Below are 13,785 nucleotides of genomic sequence, written 5' to 3'. Positions count from 1 at the left end.
ACGTATGTGTTAGGCGGGGAGAATCTGATAGGTACAGACGGGGAGAGGGATCTTGGGGTGATAGTATCTGAGGATCTGAAGGCGACGAAACAGTGTGACAAGGCGGTAGCCGTAGCTAGAAGGTTGTTATGCTGTATAGAGAGAGGTGTGACCAGCAGAAGAAAGGGGGTGTTGATGCCCCTGTATAAGTCGTTGGTGAGGCCCCACCTAGAGTATTGTGTTCAGTTTTGGAGGCCGTACCTTGCGAAGGATGTAAAAAGAATTGAAGCAGTGCAAAGAAAAGCTACGAGAATGGTAAGGGATATGCGTTACAAGATGTATGAGGAGAGACTTGATGACCTGAACATGTATACTCTGGAAGAAAGGAGAAACAGGGGTGATATAATACAGACGTTCAAATATTTGAAACGTATTAATCCGCAAACGAACCTTTTCCGGAGGTACGAAGGCAGTAGAATGAGAGGACATGAAATCAGATTGAAGGGGGGCAGACTCAAGAAAAATGTCAGGAAGTATTTTTTCACGGAGAGAGTAGTGGATGCTTGGAATGCCCTCCCGCGGGAGGTGGTGGAAATGAAAACGGTAACAGAATTCAAACATGCATGGGATAAACATAAAGGAATCCTGTTCAGAAGGAATGGATCCTAAGGAGCTTAGCCGAGATTGGGTGGCCGAGCTGGTGGTGGGAGGAGGGGATAGTGCTGGGCAGACTTATACGGTCAGTGCCAGAGCTGGTGGTGGGAGGCGGGGATAGTGCTGGGCAGACTTACACGGTCTGTGCCCTGAAAAGGACAGGTACAAATCAAGGTAAGGTATACACAAAAAGTAGCGCACATGAGTTTATCTTGTTGGGCAGACTGGATGGACCATGCAGGTCTTTTTCTGTCGTCATTTACTATGTTACTATGTTGGAAGAGAGCGCAGGTAGTGTAACAGTTAAAAGAGAGATAATTAAGTGTGCAAGAGAACTGGTGAAAGATGTGCGTGCCCTAGATCTATATTGTAATTAGCTTTATCAGACACTGACCAAGGTCAGTCAAAGAAGGCTCCAACTGGGACTGAACACTGCGGCACGCTTGGAAACTAAGAAAAATAGGTCTGGTTATGTTTCTCCTATATTAGCTGATTTGCGCTGGCTGTCTATTGAAGCAAGGATCACTTTTAAATTATCGTGTTTGGTTTACAAGGTATTTTATATGGGTTTTCCCAAATATCTTTCAGAAAAGTTGCACAGGCAAGTTTCAGAGCACTCAATGCGTTCCTCTCAGTGCTGTCAGTTTCAACTTCCTTCATTAAGCTCTGTCAGATTGACGTCTACTAGAAACAGAGCTTTCTGTTATGCTGGAGATCTGTTTTATGGAATTCCTTGTCAGCAGAAATCAGCAGCATCAAGACATATTGCTTTTTGTAATGCTCTGAAAACTTGGTTCTTCAAAAGACATTTATTTCAGTGTTTTAGCAAATGAGTTCTCTTTTTCCATTAATACGAAGTGTTTTATTATTTTGAGTACTGCATTTTTATTTATTTATTACATTTGTATCCCGCGCTTTCCCGCTCATTGGAGGCTCAATGCGGCTTACATAGTAACAAGAGAATACAATCTGTAGTATCTGAATCAACAAAGGGGGTATGTGGTAGGACAAATGAACAAGGGTAAATGGGATACCTCTGCACAAAAGCATGGAACAAACTACCAAACACTATAAAACCTACAAAAATAACACGTAACTTAACAAACTTCAGGAAATTACTGAAAACATCCTCCTTAGAACTTGATTATTCTATATCTAAACCAACCACCTTACTAAATCCCTCTAAACTGATTATATTAGCTATATTATCATATTTTTTTCTTTTTATGTGTTATGTAAATTATTTCATAGACATATCTTCCTTAATTCTTACATAGTAATATGTTAATTTAGAACAAACCTCTTACTCTGTTCATAACTATATCTTTTGCAATATAATGTAAGCCACATTGAGCCTGCAAATAGGTGGGAAAATAAATAGAAGAGGTATGAGAGAAAGGATAGGATAGGTAAGGAAGTGGAGCGATGAAGAAGAGGTAGGGGAAGAGCATGGAGGGTAAGAAGATTGGTAGGAGGTAATTCCTGAGCCATTGTTGTTAATGATTAGATGAACCGGTAAATGGATGGGTTGCTTATGTTTGCTTATGGTAGGTCAAGTCATTTGGGTAAATCTGTTTGAATAGATGGGTTTTCAATAGTTTCCTAAAGGGAAGGTATTCACTAGTTGATCGAATGTATCTGGGTAGAGCATTCCAGAGTTTTGTTTATGTTAGTTTTTTTAATGGAATTTGTATTTGTTTTTTGTTTATTGAAAAACTGTTACTGGTTTACAGTCGCTTTAAAACCTTATTGTATACAGTGGTATATCAAGTAAAATATATCAAATCAAATACAAAACCTTCCTTCTAAAACTCTGAGATCAATACGCTAATATGAAGTTCCCACCCACAAAATTTCTAGAGCTACAATTACGTACAGTTCCTCATTGGTCTGCATGGCACAATACAGGGCCGCTGAGAGGGGGGGTGAGGGGCAAAATTCCCCGGACCTGGCCTCCAAGGCGGGCCCAGTGCCGGGGTCTCTCTCTCTGTCCTGCTCCTGACAGGACCCGGGTGATTGTGTCTCGACAGGAGCAGGAGAGAGAAACCTCCGGCGCCGGGCACCCCCTTGAAGGTTGAGGAGCAGCACACACAGCAGGGCTTCGGCCCAGAGCCTCTGGTTTGGCTGGCGGGGGACCCCCCTAGGGCCCACCAGCAGAAGAGGTCTTCCTCCAGTGCTGCTCTTCACTCTCTGCCTTATTGAATCCGAGCATGCGCGATGTGAGAGAAAAGCAGCAGAAGGCAGGGCAGGCAATGAAGCGGAGTGAAGAGCACTGCAGCCCTGGAGGCAGACTTCTGCTGGGGGGGCCTCGGGATCCCCGCCAGCCAAGGTATTTAGAGTGGGGGGGGGGGACAGAAGTGGTGGCAATCCTGGGGGGAGGGGGCGGCGGCCCAGAACCGGCTCAATCTCTCGGTGGCCCTGGCACAATAATAATACACAGCAGCATAGACTCCTCTTTCCCAATGTCTGCGTACAGCAATGTAACCCAATACGTGTCACCATAACGCAAGTGCATTAACTTACCGGCAGGGCAAGATTCGTACCACATCATTTGGTTTGTATCCTTCAATACAAACTGCACAGTTATCAAAATCTGACTCGGTTTCCTACAAGACAGAAAATACAAACTTTTGTAACTCTTTCTTCTGGTAAGGTTCAGTACAAGAGACAAATGAACAACCTCGCTCTCTAGAATAATCCTCTTAGAAATCCCTAAATCTCCACACTGCACTACAAACATTGAATTTAAGATTATAGTGCCCACAGACGGAGGACATGCGTGAAGGTCCCAATTTTTGGGTGTCTGCAGAATTTGGTGTCCCTAGCACGTGTCTACGTTGTCCATTTTCAAATCCATCCCAGTTACAGTGGGGTCGATAGTCAGACAGTAGGAGGGTGCCCGGCGCCTCCTGCGGTCGGTGTTCAGCCCAGACATTCAATGTCATGCTGTTTCCAGTAACCGGCACTGAATAACTGGTTTACTTTTGAACGGTTTAAAGTTAACCAGCTAAGTCTGTATTCAAAGATAGCCGGTTAACTTTAAACCGGCTAAAGATAGACCAGTTATTTAAGTAGCTTGATGCGGCTGCTCATAATAGCTGGATATAAATTGAATATTCAGCGATAGCCGGTTATCTCCTAGGCGCTAACTGGGAATATTCAGCAGGAGATAACCGGCTATCCCCTGCTGAATGTCGCCAGTTAAATGGTTTTGGATATCGGCTGGAGTATCTTTAATAGTGAAAAAGCAAAAAAAGGGGAGGTTTCACCTTAGATCAGCGTTTCCCAAACTGTGCGCTGCGACACTCCAGTGCGCCGTGGCGAACTCACAGGCGTGCCACGGGACATTTGGGAGTTCACACGCAGAGTGCTGGAACAACGATTGGTGCAGTATCGTTCACTTTCCTCTCTCCACTGCCCACCCGCTCGCTTGCTGCAGGCAGTGATGTAAGAGCTGCCTTTGGCCTGCCCCCGAAGCCTTCTTTGAACAGCATCCCGCCTACGCGGGAACAGGAAGTGGCTGTACAAAGAAGGCCTTCGGGGCAGGCTGAAGGCAGCGCTTACACATTGCTGTCAATGCCGGCAACCTGGATGTTTGGAGGCCTGCCCCTGCCCCGGGATCCTAGCTGCTCACTACTCAGCTGTCAGGGAGGGAGGATGGGGCTGCAGGACGTTATGTTGCCTCCCTCCTGTGCTCAGGTCCGGGCTCTTCTCCGCCCTTCTCTCCCCAGGAACAAGGTAAAAAATGGATTATAATGGATTAGAAGGGGGCATGGGTTTGGTAGGGGGGGTGGTACATGGGGGACAGAGGAAGAAATATTGGACATGATGTGGGGCGGGGAGATGGAGACCTGTGTGGCTGGGGGGGGGGAGGTGAGGTGAAACCTGTGTGGGGAAGGGGGGGGGGGAAGCGCCATAAAAAATTGCTCAGACACTAAGGGTGCCGCAAGCCAAAAACGTTTGGGAACCATGCCTTAGATTAACAAATCAGCACCAAGATAAAGGTGCACAAAACCCTTTTTTCTTTTTACACAATGTAATGAACCTTTTCTTAAATCAACATACTAATTTTTAGAACCTTACATTTTTTGAAGAAAATTGCCAGTTAACCTGCATTAACAGGCAAATGTGTTTTATTGCCTTAATTCACCCTTAGTAATTACACAAAACTTATTTGTTAAAAAACAATGTGATGGAAATTGACAAAAATAATTAACTCTGTGGAGATTTAAGGGGCAACTTTTTAAATGGTTTTTCTGATTTTCAGTGAAGTATTATGACGACTCATCCGTCCTTTAAAAAGTTTGTTTATATATATATACATGAAAATAAGAGAGCCACCTTTAAAATACTGTATTGTGCATTATATCACCATAATACATGTTAGTTTAGGTTACCCTGGGCTATCTACCAATGCAATGCGTGCAGAACACCTCATTATTATACACATTGAATAGCACAGTTTGCAGTAAGCACTGCATTATTCCTGGAAAAATAATGGCAACACACAACGCTGCCATCATTTTTCCTGTCTGGAAAAACTGGGCCATTTAGACAGCCAGATGCTCCCATATGCCTTCTTAAAGTGGCCAGCATGGGGGGGGGAAAAAAAAAAAAACAGCTTCCCATTCCCTGTGAAGGTGCTGCTGAAATACCTCCCTCCAGCAGCCCCCAAAGACTCATTAATGACTGCAGCCTAGCTTTGGCCCCTGCTGACTAAGACCCGTAGTTCCCTCCTCCCCAAATACCAGCACTCCCCCTGGAGGGCACAGGCATCTCTGGTGGTCTAGGCTAAGCTGGGCAGGAGTGATCCCCAGGCACTCCCGTCCCGGAGATCCCCGGTTCAAAATGGCACCCACGACCCCTAGCAGTAGTCTTGTGGTTTTTCTGAGCTCAAGGGGTCTTTTACTAAAGCTTAGGTCGAGTTATCTGCAGCAGGGCCCACAGGAATAAAATGGGGCCTGCTGCAGGTAACTCGAGCTAAACTTTAGTAAAAGACCCCCTCAGAGAGCCATCTGTACCAGCATTACTGGACGATGTAACCCACTAGTGTGGCTGAATTATCCATACATCTGGATTCCCCCAGACATGTCCTCTTTTTCAGGAGACTGTCGGGGATCCAGGCAGTTTTTACCAGCCTGCCTGTTTGTCTGGGTTTCTGGGCAGGAAGGCTGGTGGGCGGGCAGGCAGGCACACTGTCTGGCTTGTGGGTGGGCAGACTGGCTGGCTGGGGGGGGGGGGGTGGTCCCAGGATGCCCAATGCACCCTGGTCATCTAGTGTCCTCTTCAGGGCAGGAAAGAACCCCACTCTTTCCTGCATGGCGCTACTGATGACCTGCTCGCTGCTGACACCGCTTCAAAATGGCTGTGAAGACTTCAAGCAATGGCCTTGTGAGATTTCTGCAAGGCCAACACTTGAAGTCCCGGAAGCCATTTTGAAGCAGCGCCAGCAGCAAGCAGGTCAGTGGGAGCTGGGCAGGAAAGAGTGGGGTTGCGATAAGTTACATAAGGGGAGGGGAGGTGGATGGAGGGAGAGGGCTGTAAAAAAAAAAAAGGTGGGTGGAGGGAGGCTGGAAAAAAGATTGGGGATGGGGACGTAGATGATGGGAGGGAAAAGGGGAAAATACAGCATATGGATAGAAGGGGATGGAGAGGAGAGCAGGGTATACTACTACTACTTAACATTTCTAGAGCGCTATTAGGGTTACGCAGCGCTGTACAGTTCAACAAAGAAGGACAGTCCCTGCTCGAAGGAGCTTACAATCTAAAGGACGAAATGTCAAGTTGGGGCAGTCAAGATTTCCTGAATAGAGGTGTAGTGGTTAGGTGCCGAAGGCGACATTGAAGAGGTGGGCTTTGAGCAAGGCTTTGAAGATGGGCAGGGAGGGGGCCTGGCGTATGGGCTCAGGGAGTTTATTCCAGGCATGGGGTGAGGCGAGGCAGAAAGGGCGGAGCCTGGAGTTGGTGGTGGTGGAGAAGGGTACTGAGAGGAGGGATTTGTCTTGAGAGCGGAGGTTACGGGTAGGGACGTAAGGGGAGATGAGGGTAGAGAGGTAAGGAGGGGCTGCAGATCGAGTGCATTTGTAGGTTAGTAGGAGAAGCTTGAACTGTATGCGGTACCTGATCGGAAGTCAGTGAAGTGACTTGAGGAGAGGGGTGATATGAGCATATCGGTCCAGGCGGAAGATAAGACGCGCAGCAGAGTTCTGAACGGACTGAAGGGGGGATAAATGGCTAAGTGGGAGGCCAGTGAGGAGTAGGTTGCAGTACTCAAGGCGATACTGGATGGGACGGAAAGGAAAGGGGGACATTCTCATGGATGTCTGCTATTTTGGAAATGTACATCTTTTCATTTTGCACTTAGCAGAATACGGAAAAACATTTTTGTTACTTTACCAGTATTTTCACTGCAGTATTTATTGAATCAGGCTTTCTTGGGGGGGGGGTCAAGGTGACTGTACAGCACGGAGGCATGGTGTGGGCAGGGTGGGGCTGCATTTTATTTTGTGTCCTCTTTTTTTGTCACGGCAAATACAGTAACCCTAAGCTTCACTCTTTCTAGGATCCCCTCCCTTCTTCCCGGATCCCCCTACCAGCCCTATGGTCTAAGACCAGTATTGCTTTTGTTGTGACACAACTGACAAAGTGAGGCGTATTTTCAAAGCACTTAGACTTACAAAGTTACACAGTAACCTATGGAACTTGGTAAGTGTAAGTGCTTTGAAAATGAGCCCCAAAGTCAATTTAAGGCTAGATTAAAAGCCTTTTCTTTTTCTCAAGCTTCTGGGACTCTGCTACCTCTTTGGGGACCAGCATGAAAATGACTTTGGTCACTGAGTGTTCTGCTGTTAATGTTCTTTTCTTTTTCTATCCCTAGGCATTTATTTGTAAACTGATCTGATGGAAAACGAAGGGCAACACAGCAATTAAAAAAACACACACACACACACACACACACACACACACACACACACACACACACACACATCTCTTTCCACAGGCATTCAGCCTGTTTGCAAAACCTCTACATCCTTCACAGAGTCACCCTCTTTCCACCTCATCCCACGTTTTTTTAAAAATCTCCTGTCTCAAATATCCTTACATATACTCCCACTCGGTTGTTTACCTTCACTCTCAACCAATCTCCGAGTCCTCTGCTAATCCCCATGTCCCTGTCCTCCCTCATCCTCAAGTCCCCACCTAGTTTCAGTCCTAAAAAACGTTTTTAAGGGGCACTGCCACCCCTAGGATTCCTCTCCTATTCAATACCACTGTAGACTCATCTCTTCTCTTTCGTGCCCCCAGGCTTACTCTCTTTCTCAGACCCTCCCAGATACCCCAACCCCAGGCGTATCTTCTTTCTCTCTTCCCTTTCAATACCCTTACCAGTCTTCTTTTTAAAACTCACCTTTTCAGAGCTCAGTGGCGTAGCTACAGGTGGGCCTGGGTGGGCCTTGGCCCACCCACTTACAGCTCAGGCCCACCCAACTGTAGCACACGTTTAACGGTAGCTGGTGGGGATCTCAAGCTCTGCCAGCTGAAGACTTCCCCCTAATGGTAACAAAAATGCTACTCTCCATGATACCGGCACCTGTGCATGCTCAGTTTTCTGCGCATACCTACTTCAGACTGCCAAGGTGGAAAGAAGCATTTTCCTGCCAGCTGAGATATATTTTTGATGGTTGGGAAGGGGGGGGTTGTGGGGGGTAGAGAACATTTGGTGCCCATCCACTTCTTGCCTAAGCCCACCCAAATTTGTTGTCTGGCTACACCCCTGTCAGAGCTGCCAAGGGGCTCAATCTTTGAGTGAGAAATTTTAAGACACACCCCTAGCTCTGCTCAGCCCACCCCACTATGTCCAGCCACACCCCCAGCCCCTCTAACTCCACCTCCTGGTTCCACCCCCTGACAGATCTCAAGTCTGCAGGAGACCCCTTAATAAAACATCATCTCTGGCTGTCAGAGGACCAGTCTTATTAATGCATCTCCTGCTGCTGATGGAGGGGGAGGCTGTTGGGTGGGAGTTCTTGGCTTCCCAGTGGGAGTACATGAGATTACCCACTGGATGCGGGAGACTTGACGTCTACCCTTTCTACCCAATGGCAGGGGTGTCTCCTCAGGATAATTCCTCCTCTTCTACAGCCAGAGCCACTCACGTCTGGGCTAGGCTGCCAGTGTTGACCATAGCCACATGGGAGGGTAAAGGAGGCAGAAACAGAGGAGTGGGAAATAGACTAGGCAATCCAGAGACAAACAAGAAGACTTCAGTTGATATGGAACAATTTATTGGTGAAGACTCAACACAGTACTGTGTTTCGGCTGGTAGCCTGCATCAGGAGTCTTTAAATAAAATGCAACACCATCAAACGGTCAATGACCATGTGGTCTTTAAAAAGACCTTTGCATAAAAAATGCGGGGTTAAATAATCGAGTGAACGCAGCTTCAAACAGGGTACAGAAGACACCATATCTAGCCTGAGCTGGTGGCAGTACTGGGTGGTGCAGGATGCAGTACTGGTGCCTGCTAGGAGAGGGCAGGGGACAACAGACCTTCAACCTTTCCAGTTGGGGCTGGTGATCATCGGAGGCAGTGGAGAGCAAAAATATGGAAAATCCAAATTGACTCCATGACGCTCTGCAGCACACGTGGTTGTTACGGAAAGCAGTGGATTTCTGTTTATATCACATTTTTGGTGAGACACTAGCCGATAATCACTGGACTGTATGAAATCAAGCCATTTGTTCTTCAAACATGCAAACTATACTATTTCTCTGCATTTTACATTTATTACCGTCATTTCTTGAAAAAGAAAGCTTACCTTGTCCCCCTTCTTGATGGTCCTGACTTGCAGCTTACCAATTGCTTTTTTTGCAGCATCTCCAAGCCGGCGCTGTAAAATTAAAATAATGAATCACCATAACACATATTTATACAAAAACTAACAACATATTTTCTAAAGCATAGCTGCTGAGAAAATAATTCTTGCTTAAATAAAAGTATCATATATTGAAGTGCACTACGATAAGAGGGATATGTAGCTAGTGTAATACTATTAGGCATATTTTCAAAGCACTTTGGGAGGCTAAGTTCCATAGGTTTCTATGGAACTTTGGGAGGCTAAGTGCTTTGAAAATAAGCCTCTATGTATTTTCTAGGAATATTACACACCACACACAGGGGGTCTTTTACAAGGCACTCTAGTATTTTAAGCACGCTGAAAATTCACGTGCACTAAATGCTTAGATGCTCATAGGAATATAATGGGTGTCGTAGGGGCATAATTGAAAGGGACGTCCAAGTTTTGTTCAGGACGTCCTTGCAAAACGTCCCGATGGAGGGACGGGGAAACCCGTATTATCGAAATAAGATGGACGTCCAACTTTCATTTCCATAATACAGTCAGAGACGTCCAAATCTTGAAATTTAGGTCGACCCTAGAGATGGTTGTCCCTAGACTTGGCCGTTTCTGATTTTCGTCGATAATGGAAACCAAGGATGTCCATTTCAGAAACGACCAAATGCAAGCCCTTTGGTCGTGGGAGGAGCCAGCATTCATAGTGCACTTTTCCCCATGACATGCCAGGACACCAACCGGGCACCCTAGGGGGCACTGCAGTGGACTTCATAAATTGCTCCCAGGTACATAGCTCCCTTACCTTGTGTGCTGAGCCCCCCCCCCCCCAAAAAAAAAAAAACCCACAACTGTACACCACTACCATAGCCCTTATGGTTGAAGGGGGGCACCTAGATGTGGGTACAGTGGGTTTCTGGTAGGTTTTGGAAGGCTCGCTGTTTCCTCCACAAACATAACAGGGGGGGATGGGCCTGGGTCCGCCTGCCTGAAGTGCACTGCACCCACTAAAACTGCTCCAGGGACCTGCATACTGCTGTGCTGGACCTGAGTATGACATCTGAGGCTGGCATAGAGGCTGGAAAAAATATCTTGAAAGATATTTTTTGAGGGCAGGAGGGGGTTAGTGACCACTGGGGGAGTAAGGGGAGGTCATCCCCGATTCTCTCCAGTGGTCATCTGGTTATTTCGGGCACCTTTTTGTGCCTTAGTCATAAGAAAAACAAGACCAGATAAAGTCGTCCAAGAGCTCGTCAGGGACGCTTTTTTTTCCCCATTATGGGTCGAGGATGTCCATGTGTTAGGCACACCCAAGTCCCGCCTCCGATACGCCCCCTTGAATTTTGGCAGTCCCTGCGATGGAAATCAGTTGGGGACGCCCAAAATCGGCTTTCGATTATACCGAGGACGTCCATCTTCCGATTTGTGTTGAAAGATGGGCGTCCTTCTCTTTCAAAAATGAGCCCGATAGCGTTCAGCGCACACTAATTTTTAGCTTGCAATAAAAACGCTGATATGCCTTTGTATAAGGGGCCAAAGTGTCTAAACTATTGTGTTAAGCAGCTACAAACCAAATCACTGCACCAGGAAGAGAAACGGAGAAGCCTGTGATCAATTTTGACTTCAGTTCTATAAATAAAAGGTTTTATTTTTTCTAAATGACAAGCAAAAATACAATACATCTATTGTACGTTGATAGCAAACATAAAAGGAGTCTGAATTAGCACACAGGTTTAACTTGTGCTACTGCCAATTGTCAAGGCTTCAATTGTAGCTATAGTTACGTTAATTCAAACTCTTTCCTGTTTTTTTTTTTTTTTAAATAACCAAAGGGTGTTAAGCCCTTAGGGCTAGATTCTATATATGGTACCAAAAAAATCTGGTGCCGAAAAAACGTTATTCTATAAGCCGCGCTTAAAGTTAGACGTGGTTCACAGAATAGCACTTACGTCCTGGAATCACGCCTATCTTTAGGCGTGGCCATTTGCACCAACCGAAACATGGTGCAAATGTATATGCCTAAATTAGGCGCGTATCCTCGTTATTCTATAACACGTGTTCATTTTAGGAACATCCCCGTTACGCTCATGCCCCTCCCATTTCTGCACTGTTCCAGACCAGCTGCCAGTAACCAGAAAGTTCGTAGAATCGCGGCAGAGAGGAGAGCGAGGCCTGGGGGGGGTCAGAGAAGGAAGGTAGGAAAAGGTATTGGACCTGCGGGAGGGAACAGTGGTGGCTTAGAGGGGAGACAATTTGAACATAAAGGAAAGAGAAGGGAAAAGGGGAGACAAGCTGAGCATAAAGGGAAGGGAAGAGGGATAACAAGATAGATTTGAGAAGGCGGCAAAGGAATTAAAGAAAGCTGAACATGATAGATCAGTGCCAAACATATGGCAGGAGAAAAGAAAAGAAACAGTGAATGAAAAGGGAGCCCTGGAATCAAACTTAAGAGCAGAACCAAAGATTCGGAACAAGATGAATGAAATAATAAAATCACCAGAATACAAAGGTAGGAAAAATAATTTTATTTTCAGTTTAGTGACTGAATTCTCTCTCTCTCTCTTTATAGAATCGTGCCTAGCACCGATTCCACACTGAACTTTTAGGTGCTGCACTTTATGCCTGCTTAAACCAGGTGTAAATGCCGGCCCATAAGTTAGGCACACCCAGGACAAATTCTATAAATCCACGTGCAAATCTGCGGAATGCCCTTGCCACACCCTCTTCTCAGATCTGCACAAATCAAATTAGGTGCCATGCTTTAAACAATAGCGCGCAGCAAGATGCACACTCAAATTTTTATTGATGTTCTAGTGCTCATTATTCAATTTACCTGTGCATGCATCAGAGCTGGGCACCGATTTTTGAGCACCATAGACTGGATGGACCATGCAGGTCTTTTTCTGCCGTCATCTACTATGTACTATATGTTACTATGACCCCGAGCTGATTCTGTCGAGCTTTTAGCATCTTTTCATTCATTTTGGAACTAAAAGGGTTTTTGCCTATGATGATATAATTCCCAGCAGACGCTTTCTCAACCCTTGTCATTACTAAATGACTACTTGGGTTGGAGGTTGGGTTAAATTCAGAGGCTTTTCCCTTAATTCCCTTTAAAACAGATGCACTCCACAGAATCTTTAGTCTATTGTTGAAAAGACTATTTTTTGCCATTACATGAGAGAGCTTTGTTTTGTTGTATACTTATAGAGGTTGGTATGTACTGTTGCTTTTACATCTTTGGGGACTGAGAAGGGGCTAGTGACCACTGGGGGAGTAAGGGGGACATAACTTAATCTCTCTAGTGGTCATTTGGGGTACCCTTTTGTGACAGTCGTCATTAAAATAGGTCTATCCCAAAATGTCTAGGTTTTATCCCTGGACGTTTTTGCTTTGTTCAATTGTGGCAGAAAAATGTCCAAGTGTTAGGAACGCCGAAATCCTGCCCCCAACAAGCTCCTGAAGCACCCCTTCATGATTTGGACGCACTTCAGATGAACTGCATATAAAAGCATCTTAAAATGAGTTTCAAGAATAGCGTTTTGGACGTTTTTGGGGGGGAAAAAAGCTTCCAAATGCTACTGTGTGCCGCTTTTTGGACATTTTTCTGTCTTGAAAATGAGCCCCATAGTCATCTATTTGACTCATTTAAATCAAAACTTGATAAATGTTACTACTACTCAAGGCACTTAAAGTCACTTTATGCTTGTTCCAGAAAAGAGCAGGGGATTGGTAGCGTTTTCGGCAGTAAATGGGGATGTTTCTTGAGAAAGCCAATAGGCGAAACATGGTACATGTTGGACAAGTATTCCCCTGGCTGATCCAGACATTGTCTTATTGAGATAAATGCTTCAAGTAGCTTTAAGTGCCTTGAGTAGTACTAAAATGTATAAAGTTTTGATTTAAATGGGTGATGCCATAATGGGACAGACCAAAGGTCCATCAGGCTCAGCATCCTGTTTCCAACAGTGGCCAATCCAGGTCACAAGTACCTGGCAAGATCCCCAAAAAGTGCAATACATTTTATGCTACTTATCCTAGAAATAAGCAGTGGATTTTCCCCAAGTCCATTTTAATAATGGTCTATGGACTTTGCCTATAGGAACATAGTAGATGACGGCAGAAAAAGACCTGCACGGTAAAGCCAGTCTGCCCAACAAGATAAACTCATATGTGCTAGTTTTTTGTGTATACCTTACCTTGATTTGTACCTGTCTTTTTCAGGGCACAGATCATGTAAGTCTGCCCAGCACTATCCCCGCCTCCCAACCACCAGTCCCGCCTCTGGCACAGACCGTAT

The 13,785-nt window shown here is 45.6% G+C and overlaps 1 protein-coding gene across 1 annotated transcript in view; it reads right to left on the bottom strand.

Moving 5' to 3' along the window:
* Positions 1-13,785, bottom strand: part of RNF150 (ring finger protein 150) — a 264,735-nt gene that overhangs the window by 67,840 nt on the left and 183,110 nt on the right. The window contains exons 3-4 of the mRNA XM_030191700.1: positions 9,453-9,524; positions 3,157-3,239 (exon numbers count right to left, since the gene is read on the bottom strand). Coding sequence (XP_030047560.1) covers positions 3,157-3,239; positions 9,453-9,524 — 155 coding nt within the window. The remainder of the gene's footprint in view (positions 1-3,156; positions 3,240-9,452; positions 9,525-13,785) is intronic.

The sequence above is a fragment of the Microcaecilia unicolor genome, chromosome 2 (genome assembly GCF_901765095.1).
Source record: "Microcaecilia unicolor chromosome 2, aMicUni1.1, whole genome shotgun sequence".
Taxonomy (NCBI): Eukaryota; Metazoa; Chordata; class Amphibia; order Gymnophiona; family Siphonopidae; genus Microcaecilia; species Microcaecilia unicolor.
Note: the sequence above shows the minus strand (reverse complement) of the source record. Positions and strands in the feature narration are given on the sequence as shown.